Source organism: Fistularia commersonii, chromosome 2 (genome assembly GCF_037954325.1).
Source record: "Fistularia commersonii isolate RoL2024-O1a breed Wild chromosome 2, RoL_Fcom_v1.0, whole genome shotgun sequence".
Classification (NCBI taxonomy): Eukaryota; Metazoa; Chordata; class Actinopteri; order Syngnathiformes; family Fistulariidae; genus Fistularia; species Fistularia commersonii.
In genome coordinates this window covers 13,114,495-13,129,305 of record NC_141285.1, presented here as the reverse complement: position 1 = coordinate 13,129,305, position 14,811 = coordinate 13,114,495, and the positions used below count along the sequence as shown (strand labels likewise).

The 14,811-nt window shown below is 35.4% G+C and overlaps 2 protein-coding genes across 2 annotated transcripts in view; one reads left to right on the top strand and one right to left on the bottom strand.

Annotated features, from left to right (window-relative positions):
* The window catches only part of lmbrd1 (LMBR1 domain containing 1), a 49,710-nt gene extending 42,133 nt beyond the window's left edge, over window positions 1–7,577 (bottom strand). Inside the window, exons 1-3 of the mRNA XM_086168178.1 lie at window positions 7,494–7,577; window positions 5,301–5,477; window positions 4,995–5,058 (exon numbers count right to left, since the gene is read on the bottom strand). Coding sequence (XP_086024304.1) covers window positions 4,995–5,058; window positions 5,301–5,477; window positions 7,494–7,559 — 307 coding nt within the window. The 5' untranslated portion in view covers window positions 7,560–7,577. The remainder of the gene's footprint in view (window positions 1–4,994; window positions 5,059–5,300; window positions 5,478–7,493) is intronic.
* A 4,845-nt stretch (window positions 7,578–12,422) lies between these two features.
* The window catches only part of LOC147236402 (uncharacterized), a 105,857-nt gene continuing 103,468 nt past the window's right edge, over window positions 12,423–14,811 (top strand). The window contains 1 exon segment of the mRNA XM_086168166.1: window positions 12,423–12,463. Coding sequence (XP_086024292.1) covers window positions 12,442–12,463 — 22 coding nt within the window. The 5' untranslated portion in view covers window positions 12,423–12,441.

Sequence of the window (14,811 nt, the reverse complement as noted above, 5' to 3'; positions counted from 1 at the left end):
TAATTCATCCCAAAGGTGTTATATCAGGTTGAGGTCAGGACACTGTGCAGGCCAGTCAAGTTAATCCAGACCAGACTCTGTCATCCATGTCTTTATGGACCTTGCGTGGTGCACGGGTGCACAGTCATGTTGAAAAAGCAAGTGGCCAGCTCCAAACTCTGCTGACATTATAGATTATATATAGATTAAATATAGATTCTGTCACTTAACTTCCACCAAGGCTACAAAACCAATACTGCAATATATTCTGATTAAACTTGATTGAAATTGTGGCATTAGGTCAACAACTTGGTTCCTAACAGAAAGTTATGATACACAGGTCTGTAATTAAAATGGACCTTTCTCTGTTGCTGGGCTTGCTGGTGATTATCCTTCGTAACCAAGACCACAAGCTGGAAGTAAAGTCAGATTCATGTAGCAGTAAAGTTGCACCTGACATTTGTTGAACCAGAATTTTCTTCCATTTCTCCGATAATATGAAGTAATTGAAGTTCAAGTGACCCCACAACAGACACTTACGAAAAATGTAAATTTGGTATGTTTCTAATCTTCAAATAAATGAAAATAAATTAAGGTAGCAATATGCAGCAATGTTAAAATACATTTAAAAATAAACAACTCAGACAGCATCAAAATGACCTAAAGTAATTCTTTAGCTTACATCTCTGTTATAAGGATTGAGGTAGCCATTGGCCATGAATGTGGAAAGTACTGGAAACAAAATTAAAGACAAAGTCTGATTTCAAAATGAAATGTTCAATGTTAAAAGGTGCTTTGCAAGCCAGAGGCAACCAATCATAATGTAGACATTTTAACAAATTATAGAGCTCAATTCTGCAACTTATGGCCAACATTCATTCCACATGAAGAACATTTATTCCTTCAGTGTTAAGCTAAACTGATTTTTTACAGTCCCACACAAATCAATTTTCTGAGCACAACTTGTTAAACCAACTTATCAGAGTAATAGGCCAAGCAGGAGCATACTACATGCTGCCTACCAGATATCATTTGATGTATCGGAGATTCGTTTTCTGATTTTTTTTCTTTTAAATTATGGCTTTACTTTTAATGATAAATAGACTGTCCAGTTTGGATACAAGTAGACACAAGTAAGATTTGGACTGAATTTCCAGCCTGCCAGGGTTAATCCTCTGTTTACAAAAATGACTCAGCAGAATTGTGTATTTCATTCTGCTCCAAACCCATGGATCAAACCTGCCTGTTAGGGGATATGTGCTAGTGATAGACTCTACATTTACAAAAAAATCTGGTAATTGGAAGTGAGGCCAGATGGATCTGTGCAGTGAAATGAAACACAAGCTTGGAAAATTACCAGGCTGCTGCCAGACCTATGGTTTGGTAACCACAAAATCCACGCTAAACAACTTGCTTGAAAAATACAGCTAATTTTTTTTTTTAATTGAGTAATAAACAGTATATATATAAAAAAAAATATCACGACAATAAAATTGATATAAGTAATAACCATACACAATTTATGAGACATATTTCCACCCCCCCAAAAAAAAATTGCATTCAAAGAAAAATTATATATATACATGCACACACACACACACACACACACACACACACACACACACACACACACACGCATTATATTTCTCATTTAAATATATATACAAAATTAAAATATACCGTAAGTGAATTTTCTTTTACAAACGAGTGTAACCTGTGGCCATTAAAAGAAGTAAAACACAACCGCCCAAATAACATACAATTTGGCAAGGTTTTGAGCATTCACTTAAAGGAAATGTTTGGCTCATACTTTGACACTAAAATCTATCTGACAGATAGTGGACAAACATCACAGACAAAAAGAAATACAAAAATATTTGCAAGGCTATTGCAACCTTTCTAGGTTTCCCTCTACAAATGGCATTAAAAAGGAGAGAGAAAGCCAATGATTTATTTAAAGGGCCCAAGGGTATTTTACCCCATTGCTTAAGGGTCTTATGCACCACTGCTTTGAAGTATGGAGCAGTCGAAGGAAATGCAAAAGTGGACAGAGGCTGGAGATTGAAAGACTAGGCTTTAGGAGTTAAGGTTGATCAACTATCACTTAGCACTTATCTGAGAACTCAAAGAAAGTTGTTGTATATGTTCTACACATTCATCCCAACATAAAAGTTGAAGATACATTCTAATTAGGATCACACAACAACAACAACAACAAAAACAACAATTTAAAAAAATAATAATAATAGCATACTCCTGACAATAAAGAAAAAATGTCTTCTAAATAAGACCAATTTTAACTTGGAATTTTTTAAACTGTCTACTTCTCCCATTTTGCAAGAGCAATATGTTACATAAGAAAAGAAGAGTTAATATCACAATGATTATGAATTTCATACTAAAAAAAAAACTTTCTTCTTCCCCTTCTCCACTTTTCCTTTTGGCTGCTACCTTTAAGGGTCGCCACAGCAGATATCCTCCTTCATCTAACTCTTTCTCTGTATCCTCTCTCACACCACCTAACTTCATGTCCTCTTTCATTGCATCCATAAAGCTTCTCTTTGGTCTTCCTCTCAACCTCCTGCACAGCAGTTCTAACCTGATTATCCTTCACCAATATATTCACTATCCCTCCTCTGTACATGACCAAACCATCTCTGACTGTTTTCTCTGGCCTTTTCTTCAAAACGTCTAACATGTCCCTCTGATAGACTCATTCCTGATCCTATACATCCTCACCACTCTGCCACATAACCAAAGAGAACCTCAACATCTTCATTTCTGCGACCTCCAGCTCAGTCGTTTCCTCAATGCCAAAGTCTCTCAATAACTTAAATATGCCACTTGAATAAATGGCATACAAATTGCTAAAAAACAGAATTTCTTCAGTATACTATTGCACTGGTAGTTTTAGGGAGTCATCGTTAAGCAAAAAAAATATTGAGAACATAACTTTGGCTAAAAAGCCACGAATCCATCAAAATTACAATTTAATTGAGCAGTAATACTCAATAAAATTGTACGCATTATAACAAGTAATGTATGACCCCCCTCAGCAAATTCTGCAGAAGAGGCATGGATTGAAATATGCTTCAGTTATCATTTTCTTTAAGGCAATCTTATTTTGACACATCAGAAGTAAACTGTACATCACATACAGCATATGCAAATATACATATGCGAACTGTGTGTGTAGCCGTAATTTACTTGAAAACCAAGTAAATTATGCCAAGTGTTCTTAAAAATCACTGGGGACAAAGATTCTTGTTAACTGTGATCACTAAAGAAAACAATCAATCTACCTTGGAGAGGCATATACTTGACTGAATGAAAAGAGTCTATGTCAGCCCTGCAATCATTGCATTTGTGAAGGGGCAAATGCACAATCTTGTCAAATATGCCCTAAAATTAAATTCAACTTTAAAGGTAAGATTTGTATGGGTCTAAATAAAACACACATGGAGCTTGGTCTCCACCTACTGGTAAACAAAAAAGGGCAAGTAAAAATCAATGTATAAACACGGCATACATTTTAAGAAAATAGCCTGTGCATATATATTGTTCCAATACAGCTAAATATTAGCCATCAAAAATTATAACTTTATTGAGCCTCAGCACAAAGTCCTCTTGCACTGTCATAGCTCTGAACAGCTTCCAATATTATTACAACGATGCAATGAACAGCACAAAGTCCTCTTACACTGTCATAGCTCTGAACAGCTTACGATATTATTACAACAATGCAATGAACTGAGGGACAAGTCGTTTCATTTGATAATTCAATATTTAATAGCCAATTGCATCAAAAATGCCTCTAAGACACAGTATATTGCAAAGGTTTCCTTTTAAAAAACCGTGAGCAGTCTTCATACTCTGTTTCAGTATAAAGACATTCAAAACCACAAGTTGCATAATTATATCTTGTATGTAATGACACCAAGTAAAACACCAAGCCTGTCTTGTTTTGGTAACTATCTTCAGCTGCACTGAAGAGCATTGTGAATTTCTACGGCAAAAAGTTTATGCATTGTCAAAGCCATGTGCAGCTCTGTCTTTTGTTAAAGTTCCATCTAGCTCTGCCATCAATTAATCACTCTTGACTCATGTTAATGCCAAGTCTAAACAGGGCCTAACAGCACATTCATAGGTGGTGTAAGATGCATAATGCCACATTCTTTTAATACCATGTGCATAAACTTACGCTGACTTATTCTCGAAAACACCACTTGATAAAATGATGCCCTTTGAGTAAATGTACACAGTCAGAGTATTCACAGTGATTCAATAAGGCAAAGTTGAAGGCAGCATGATGACCTGAGCTGTAAGCATTTGCAACACATCTCTCAATGTATTACAATGGGAGATGCTTATTTGGCTTGTTTACTTACAACACCCCTGAGTAGCTGGCAGATTTCTCTGTCAAGGCCTACTTCCTTGAGTTGGGCCCAGATGTTGTTAAAAATAGACACACATTTTCTTAGTTCATCCCATGAGCAAAAAGGGCACCCGAGTGAAAGTGTTTATTTCAAGGTGTGCTTTTAAATGCTAATAATCAATATAGCTATAGGCTTATCAATATGAACAATTTAGTGAACAAATTCATAGTTCAGTCCTTTCGGTTTTTACATCATATTAAATAATGAATTTTATTATAATGTTTTCATCGAACAAAATTATTTACAGTAAGTTCATTTAGTAGGCGTGCAAATCTCAGCAAGAACTGCTCAGCAAATAAGGAGTAACTCCATTTACTGCAGAGATAATAAGCCTGAAAACGAGTGTGTGATTGGAAAACAAAAGTCACACTGAATCCTATAATTTGACAAACACAGTGAGAGAGGACAAGAATGCATTCCTTAAAATGTGACAAGGATATTGGCATGGTGCCATATGAATTGAATATGCACTATATTGGAAATATCAAAGCCCAAGCACTTTTTTCGAACTCTTTTGTTTTCTACACAAATAATTTTTGTAATGTTCAACAAGGAGGAAAATTAAGAGAATATACTTACTGTAATACCCATACAGCACGGAATCCTCAATTTGTGCTCTTGTTTCATTGTGTGCTGCCCATTCCTGTTAGACAGGATGGGAAAATGATAATCAGTGAGAGAAGGCATTGATAAAATCAAAGTTAATTAAAACTCGAGCAATACCTAAAAAACAAAAGCTACTATCTAACCTAAAAACATATTATCTGCAGTTAAAATGGACAGAATGAATGAATTGCAAAACAAAGAAATTAAATGTTGCTCAAGGAAAGTTGTTGACATTTCTTAAATTGATTATATTGGCACTATTAGAAAAGTGATACAAACCTTGTAAGTACCATTTGGATACTTCATGAATGAGACAAGGAATATATCCACAGGTAGAAGTGCTGAAGTTATCAAAGCAATGGCCAGTGCACAAATTGCTGTGATGGTTGAAACAACTTCACTTTCTTGACGGCTTTGATATTTACGAATGTAAAACCAACAGAATGTAAGGATTACCTTAAAGAGAAAAAAAAATACAATCAGGTTCTAATGCACATTTTGGTAGAATAATGGAAAAACTAAGCACATTTTTGATCAATAATCCCCCTTTAGCAGTTTACCATACCATCTCTCATCAAAAATCTTTAATGAAACAATCTCAAATATAACCTTTCAAGGTTGGTAATCTTTACCCACATTAATGTGTTTGCTGGTATATGGAAGAACTACAGTTCAATTAAAGAGAAAACCTAATAAAACTAAAACCTTTTTGGAATAGGCAAAAATCACTGGCATACACAAATTATACATTCAGAAAATATTAACATTGTGATTCAATCATATGCCATTATTCCAGATTCCATGATTCATGAGAAAACAAGTCCCAGAAGGGTGAGTACAATGAAAACAAAGATCTACTCTCCACCATTATAATGTCCAAGTTTTGACCAGCAAGTTATGAAGGTCAAAATGGAACACACTTAATACTGTAAAAATTTAGTAGCGACCAGATCAGTCGCTGAATTACCACTATTCAATACCTGCAATTTCAATTTGGATCGTCACTAATCAATTTTTTTTTTTTTTTCATTTTTGTTTTGTATTTTTCCAAGGAAATTGGTCACAGGCATTTTAATACAAAGATAACACATTATGACAGTAAACTATTATCATCAAAATATGACCCTCTGTTAAGGACTGAATTATAATGAAAGAGTCAGCTGTCATACACATCACCTTTCCAAATTCTATATTTTTTGCAACAATTTCATATTCCAATTGCCAATTACAGAAGTTGATGTGCCAAAAGGTTACAGAGGAGTACTTCTGTTTAGTACAGTAAAATGATGTCAGATCCCTTTGAGGTAAAAATCTTCACAAACACAGAGGAAAGAACAATTCCTAAGGTCTGTGCCTCCCAAGCCGCAATAAAAACAACAATGAACATACGTGACGCAGTAGGCCGCAAAATTTACCCCCTTGCCTCTCAGTTCATCACAGATTTAGACAAGGGCCTCTCCAGTGTAATGAGCGTTAAGTATCTTACAGCTTAATACTCCTTACATAATGATTTACTTATAATAATATAGGGAAGATATCCTGAAACATCCTGCTTGCAAAAAATACATCATGTTTGGAACTTAAACAGCTGTACATTAGGGTATTCACTTGTGATTTTTCCAATTAAAGCTGTTTCTTTTCAATATCAAAAAAATATATCAGAGGGACTGTATTTTTTACAATGCAATGACTGATAAAACAGAAAAACAAAGCAGAGGGTCCAAAATGACAAGGTCATATTCCAAGCACACAAGCAGTAGTAAGTGAGGACACTGCAAAAACTAGTCTCCTTAGATCAAGGGCTGCCACTCACAGACAGGATCAATTAAATGCCTGCAGCCTTGAGCCTCTGGCGCCTTGTTTTGCTGGATAAAGATGCCGGCTTTGCATCCAAATAGGACTACTTCAGGCTCTGGCGATATAAAGATAGCCGCAAATGCATAAGGAATTGTATAAACCTACCGGCATCAAGAATTTAGTCTGATTTTGCAATTTGCCTTTTCATTACAGAAAGTAAGGCTGAACAAGTATTCATTCAAATTGGTCTTCAGTCACAAATGAGTTGCAGTAAAGTGAATGTTATGAGTATGGTTGAGGACAGTGTGATCTTTGGATATGTTGAAGTTGACATAGGCGTGAGTTACTGACCTTTTGCGTGAAAAAGTTAGTTATGTTACGTAATTTGGAGATCGACGTAAGCTAGGAGAAAGAAATCTGTTCCTGTTTTAGGACACGCCTGATACTATCAATATGAAACTGAAATGACAGTGATTGCAATATCAAATTTTTGTCTATGTAAATTGGAAGACGACTCGTTACCTAACACATAATTTGACAGTCGTTAATACCCCGTAGCCATGAAAAACAGGTATCGCAATGAACCTTTGATAGGACTGAGTGAAACACGTACAAATAATGGCACGACACTTTGTAGCAAAATAATTCGATTAGGGCAACCTTAAACTCGCTTACCAAAAGTATAAAGGTGAAAATAGACCACCCGAGAACGGACTCAGAGAGCAACGACTGAGCCGCCATGTTGACTTCCTGCAATAACAAAACCACGTGTTTATGCTGACGTCACTCCGGTGGGGCGCGAGTTAAGAACCTTGCAGTCCTGACTACAACACTCATGACAGGGTTTGCATTTAAATGTATTCTATATTGATAATTATAATCAGATAATTATATATTTTCAAAATGTTTTGTTGTACATTATATATTATACTATGTTGTGCTCTCTCTCGCTTTCTCTACACACACATATATATATATATATATATATATATATATATATATATATATATAAAACCCATTTTAACCCACATATATAAATACATGTATATGTGTGTGTATTTTATATATATATGTATATATATATACTGTCTGTATATGTGTCGCAGGGGATGCTGGAGCCTATCCCAGCTGACATTGGGCAAGAGACGGGGTTCACCCTGGACCAGCTGCCAGTCGATTGGTCTTCAGTGAACCTACTGCACGTTTTGGGATCATTTGAAAACCCAGAGGAAACCAATTCAGAAATGGGGAAAGCATGCAAGCAACATAAAGTAGTAGTGGTGTGCATGTATAAAACATGCACATGAGGATACTGGATAGAAACAATATCAGATCAGAAAACGCATGCTGTCCATTCCTCGTTATAATTAGGATGATAGTTAATGTAATAAAATCACAGTATTCACAACGCATAGGAGAACCAAAAAATAGCTACATTTATACAGCAAATGCATGCTCAGTATCCAGAAGAATTGCTCAGTCTTGGTGAAATGTTAGCGTTTCAATGATCATGTTTGATATTTCATTGTATTAAATTTTGATTGCATTTTTAACAGTTCTACTCCTTTATATCAGAAGAAAGTTGGATAAAATTACTCTTGTTTTACATTGGCTGATTGTCTTTTATTCAACTCAATAGTTATGACACTTATGTGCTAATGTTTCAAGAGAATCCCATACTGCTTCAACTGCAGGCCAAACGAGTATGTTATCATATCATTCAATTATTTTACACTTTCATTTTCACTGGTAGCTTTGATTCCTATGTGAGACCTTGGAAATGATGATGGACCACCTTAATGGGTTTTTTAATTTTTGAAAAATTCAAAAGCACACATAAATGGTTTTGTCTGCATACATATTAGTGACACACAGTATGCTGTCTCATTGTATTGTATTGTATTGTATTGCCATATGCCAATCTAGTTAAGAGTACTGTAAAAAAGACAGGTGCTTTGTCCCTCGGTCCTTTTTAATAAAAACATTGAAAGGAGGAATCTGAATGCAGTTATTAGTCTGTTTGTACTGGGGACAAAACCACCGCTTGCCCTAACAATAGTGATTGCTCTATGTACATAACATATGCTCAGTTCAAACATGATAGGGCTAATTTTCATTCTGTGATAGACTGCACTGGTCAATTGGGAAAAGTTTAAAATCTAACATGAGATTTTGCGTATAACATCTCAAAATATATTGTTGTTTACAGGGCAAAAGAGAACAAATAATTTGTACTGATTGGTTTCCATCATTTTTACTTTGACATAAAAATATATTAACATATTTTAAAGGACAAATGTTTTCCCCTGGAGTTACATCATTCTGCAGCTAATCCATTACAAATTCCATCTGTTCAGATGATTTGTCATGCGAGCTGATTGTCAAATGTCAGATCAATACTCTCAATGTGCACCATATGTCTAACCAGGCTTTTCAATGCATTGGAGAAAAATAAATAAATAATGCAACTGGTAACCAGATACAGTGTTGAGAAAAAAATTCTATAGTAGGACTAAAAATCAATAAAATCAAGTTTTAATCATGTCAATACTTTTCACAGAGATCTTAATTTTCAAGGTAGCACATGGAAATGAAAAAAAAAATCAAAACATCAAACAGCATTTTGAAAAATTGTATAAAATGTAATTAAGTGTATATATTCTTACAGTCAACCCAGCCTATGCATAAAAAAAAAAAAAAAGATTTCTTGAAACCATTTCTGAGGCATCTTTTCTTCAGGCGGGAGGAGATACAACAGGGGTCATGTGGAATAATCATGGGTCTGGAAGAAGTGGCAGTGTTGATGGTGAGTAAGAACGGTTATTACATAGAATATGCTGGTGATTTTCAGGGTTGTTTATATTGGTTGGTGAAAGCAGTAAACACTAAGTTGTTCAGTCAAATGATGAGGAAGTGGATGTGTAAGGTCATGCTGACTTTTCTAATTGAACATCATAATCAAGTCAGTTTATCCTATTGTCCTCAAGGTATGTTGTACAGGACTTAAAGAAGTTAAAGAAACTTCTCAGTGAATTATTTCAGTCATATATCATTATTTTCATGATTTCCTTTTTCTCAAATACAATACATATCCATACACATCTCAAATCCAATTTATCAATTTCTGTGTACAATTTTGAGAGAAAATGCAATTGAAAAAAAAGCTTAGTTTTTATCTTTACAGAACAAAAGATACATATTAAACAAACCGAGATTGCCATGAAGTGAAAAGGACTTGTCTTGGAAAAATTTTCAAGTGAGCTCTGTATAGTGCCAAAAATGCAAATGCGTGTCTTGGGGTAAGAATCAGCATGACCATCTGTTGCTTGCCACATTACATTTTCCCACATTATCTGACTTTTCACTATGATGTGTGAAGTAAAGCTGAAATGGCATGAGAATAATCTCTCAAAGGGCAACACCCTTAAAATTCATGGCATATCTCCCCTGTGGTTTCAAAATGAAGAATTTTCACATCTATTTCTTTCTTTCCTTCCTTATCTCTGGCTGTCTAGTCTTTTTTTAAGGCTGTAACATGAAAAGCAAATGTAAGCCTTTTGGAATGAAGTTAATTTTCACAAAACCTGAATGCAGATATCATATTTTTGCAATAATGTAGCCCCGCAAAAATATCAATGAATAATGGAGATAATTGTTAATTTAGCTTTGCAATCTGGTTTAGTCCAACAACCTTTGAAATGCCATGAAATTCCATTTTTCAAAAATCAAACTTAAAAAAAAAAAAAGGTATTTCAGTTGTACCTCACTCATTTTGTTTGGTCCAGAATATATTCTCCTTCATCAAAAAAATGTTAGATTAATTAGATACAGTCAACAAGGGAGATAAGTCTTGGAAAAAGACTTTTCCTCACCTCTTGTCATAGTTGTCAATTATAACTAAGTTTGGTAGAAGAAATGCTGTCTACATTGTCATTAGATAGAAAAACGTCTTCTTTTGTCACTGAAAATAAACATTAACATCATCAATAAACATTTGGATTGGTGTAATAAAAGCTAGGTTGGAACACATAAAATGATTTTTTAGCTTTGGTGTGAATGTCTTGACGTATTATAAGTCAGCGGGTAATTGCATGAATAATTTTGCAAAGTATTATTCAAAGGGGACACGTAATCCACAGAGTTTTACAATCTTCAGGACGTTGCTGCTAAAAGGATGACACTCAGAGTCTGTGGTCTTGGAATGGCTAATTGATGCAGGGAATTGATGATTTCTCTTTGCTTCTTTCACACTATGTTGCTGATTGGTAACAAAGTGTACTGTATTTAAATGTAAAATGGACGTTACTTGAAAAAATATTTGAGAAGGTTGTTTTCTAGGAGGGCCTGTCAGATATATGCTATGCCATGTTTTGAATTCAAAATCTTTTAGGTCATCAATTGTACCATCAACTGGTAACTGATAACTCTTTAAAAAGTACAATTTATCAAAAGCGGCCAAGTTTTTTCTCCTGAAATGGACTGATGGCAGCTGCTATAAATGAAGTTTACCTGATAAATACATAATTAAATACAAAATAGGCATATCAATCGTTTGTTTGTCAGGTCATTTTAAATGGACACTGACTGCTAACTAAATATGACATATCACAGGCGTCCGTGACTTTTTTTACATTCTCGTAATCTAAAATCCATTGCTGATTGAATTGGCTTAAAATATACTTGGTAAAATAAGTTCCTCAAATTCTGTTAAACTTTCCAGTGAAATATATTTATATATCTGTGTGGTGAGTATGTCAGTAGCCCTTTAAAGGCCTGTGTGTATAGAGCAGGACAGTAAAAAAAATCATCTGTCTAAACAAACAATGTGCAATGAAACTCAACGACTCTTCATGTGCACTCTTACAAAGTTTGTACAGTTGAATGAAAAAAAAGGGGGGGAGGTTATTCCACAAGATCATAATAAAGCAAAAGCTCTTTAATCCCCGCACCTGGCAGAGGCAAGAGTTTGTTTAAACTTCCGTTGGGCATCTATTATCCTCTGTATGAAAGCTCTCAGTGTGTGTTTGCAGAAGTCTCTCTCGGAGTGTTTCAGCGGCTGGGGCGGGGGGTAGTGGGAGGGTCACTGCTGAAACTATCAGCAGGCGATCCAACACCGACTTTTATTTTCCAAGTCCCACAGACCGGAATCTGACCGATCGCTATCACTTATGGATTAATCTCTTAATTCGCAATTTTGTGCCACTTTGTATCTTTGGGGGAAAGTTTTGATCTCGCCAATTGTAAGTAATTATAAATGACCAAATAACTGTCCAAAATAACGCGACGAGTGGATTTGACGTTTAACCCGCGGGGGGTATTGACGGGCTGATCTATTTTCGCATCATTTGACATCAGAGGTTTTGATCAAAAAATGTTTTCGACAACGCCTTAGATTTCTGAAGCTGGTCGGGAGTAAACAGTTTACCGTATTAGATCACTTATTTTGGAGGTAAACGAATGCCGGGGGTTGAGTACATCAACCTCGGTTCCGTAACTAATAAAAAAATATATATATTCCAGCCAATCAGCGGCCGTGCAGCCTCTCCGTCCACTCAGGACCGTCACCGTCAACTTACCGACGTGTAAAAGTGTCTCTGTCAACGATGGGGGGTCCGAGTGTGTAATGGAAAGACTGCAAAACTTCAGTGAGCGACATAATCTAGTTTCTCTCTCAAACTGAGGGTGGACGTTTGGGAAAAAAGACCGAAAAATCAATGTAAATCGTTGCAGGTTTACAGGTAAGAGGCTCGAGACCGCATGAAAAAAAAACAATATATATATTTTTTCTAATTTATTATTATTATTGTTTTTTTTTAAATCAAACAAACCAATTTAGATATCGCATAATTGCTAGAAGCGAACATTTGAAGATGTAGAGAATTTATTGGGGTGTTCGGTCAGCCAGAACCGCATGCTGTTTGAGAAGATACTAACATTACACCTTCACAAAAACAAGGAATGTGATCCTCTGTCGTGTTACTTGTCCCCGGCCCATGCATGGCTTTAGTTGGCTTGGTCACATCATCTCCAAGCGCCATGACTGTCTGCTCAAGCCTGCCCGCAAAACTTGATCATGTTGGATCAAGGCACATGCTGCTGGTCTGGGAAGGGAAGGGGAGAAGGAAGGATCCCGATGGATTTAAAACGTGTAACCTGAATGAAAAAAAAAAAAAAAAACTGGTCAAGCACTTAGATACTGATAACTCGATATGGCTGTGACAAGTTCAGTTCTTAGTCTTGTGCTTAACTATGCTTCCCCGAGGAATTTGCGCTGGAAAGGAGGGATTATAATCTTAGCCAAGGGATTATGTCTGTGCAGAAAAGTACATTACATGCGTTGAAAGAAAATATTTAAAGAGTTATAGTCTTTGACTGCTGTAAGATGCTGTATGCGGTTGTTTTGAAGAACAATGACTATATTACAATAAGCCTATTACACCTATTTTGCATGTTTTCAAATCTGTTATGATACTATAATGAGTGGAAATTAATATTTGATATGTGCCATAAGAGTTCACCACTTATTTTATGTTTTCTCCTGTGTTTTCAAGATAAATGTGCCCAGGAGGAGGAGGGAAAAATAATTTCAAGAAATAAAAAACAACACAAAACTTTTTCCATTAACATTTTGAGATCAGACTTTTTAGTGTAATAAACTGATGCTCCAGTGACAGGGGATTTTAACACACGTAATTTCTCTATTCTTGTTTCAACAAGTTAGATCAAATGACAGGTGTAATCTCACTCCAGTGTGATAAGATACCTGGTCTCTCATGACGGAAGCCTAAAAAAATTGAACTTTCCATACTCGTCCATACATCTTCATCAATAAAAAATGCTAATTACTTTACATCATATCAATCATGTCATATCACTGCTCTCAGCTATTTCCAATCTCTGATAATGGAAAATATGTAGTAATAGCAGTAACAGCAGAGTTTCAGGAAATTTGTCCGCTAGATTCTTCTGTTACAAATTGGAATCGGAGCAGGTAGCATCACCATTGCAATATCTAACTCTCATTTTATAGTTTTATTGTGTTTGGTAAAGAGGAGACCCCTTTCTGCATTTTTCTCTGCTTAATCAGCTTATAAAAGAGAGCAAATGTGTTTGTTTTGTGTTGGAATGCTCTGCTTAAAATTAATTTTAATATTTTGTCTTTATTAGCTGTACTGCGGATGACATTGACACCATCCTGGAACGCTTTGACCTTAAAATCCTAACATAATTTCAAGGATGATATCGATTTTTTTGGCAGCAAAACCAGGGTATCTTAGACTAATTGAGGTAGGTTTTATTATCACACCGAGTGCCCTTCATCACAGGTGGCTCATTTTGGATGCAAAACTTGGATGCAATACTTTCACTGAAAGTCATATTGCAAATGATAAATTGGCTATGTTAAAATCACATAATTTATGAGGTGTCAGTGTAACTACTTATTTTAATATGATGAAACGGATATACATAGTATCAATTTAAAACCAATCATCTTATCAAAATGTGTATCTACTAAATAGTTATAAGTAAAGGTTACAGTTGTTAGAGGTTTCATTTCCCAGAATTTGTATCAATAATGTCTAGTAACCTCCCCCAGGATTGATTTCTAGTCTCTTTGAACTGATTATGCTCACTGAAATATGATTGAGAATATGGACAACCGAAACCATTACTAAACTACTGTTTTTGCTAAGTTCTGAATAGGCTTTCTGCTAATATTACTCAGATTAGAGACATGACTAATTGTCAAAATAAAATACAAAAATATGTCTGTATTACAGTAATATTGCTTCAGTAAACACAGGAATGGTCTCCATCAAGCACAACCAAAGAGAAACAAAGCTGCTATAATATAGAGCCCCTGAATGAATCCAGCGAAGAAACATCAGCAGGGTTTGTCATGAAATCATCCCAGTAACACTGATTTCCTGTTCCTGCAGCATTGGTGTCATTAAAGCTTCCTTTGTTGGCACTTTCAAGATTTGTGCGAGTC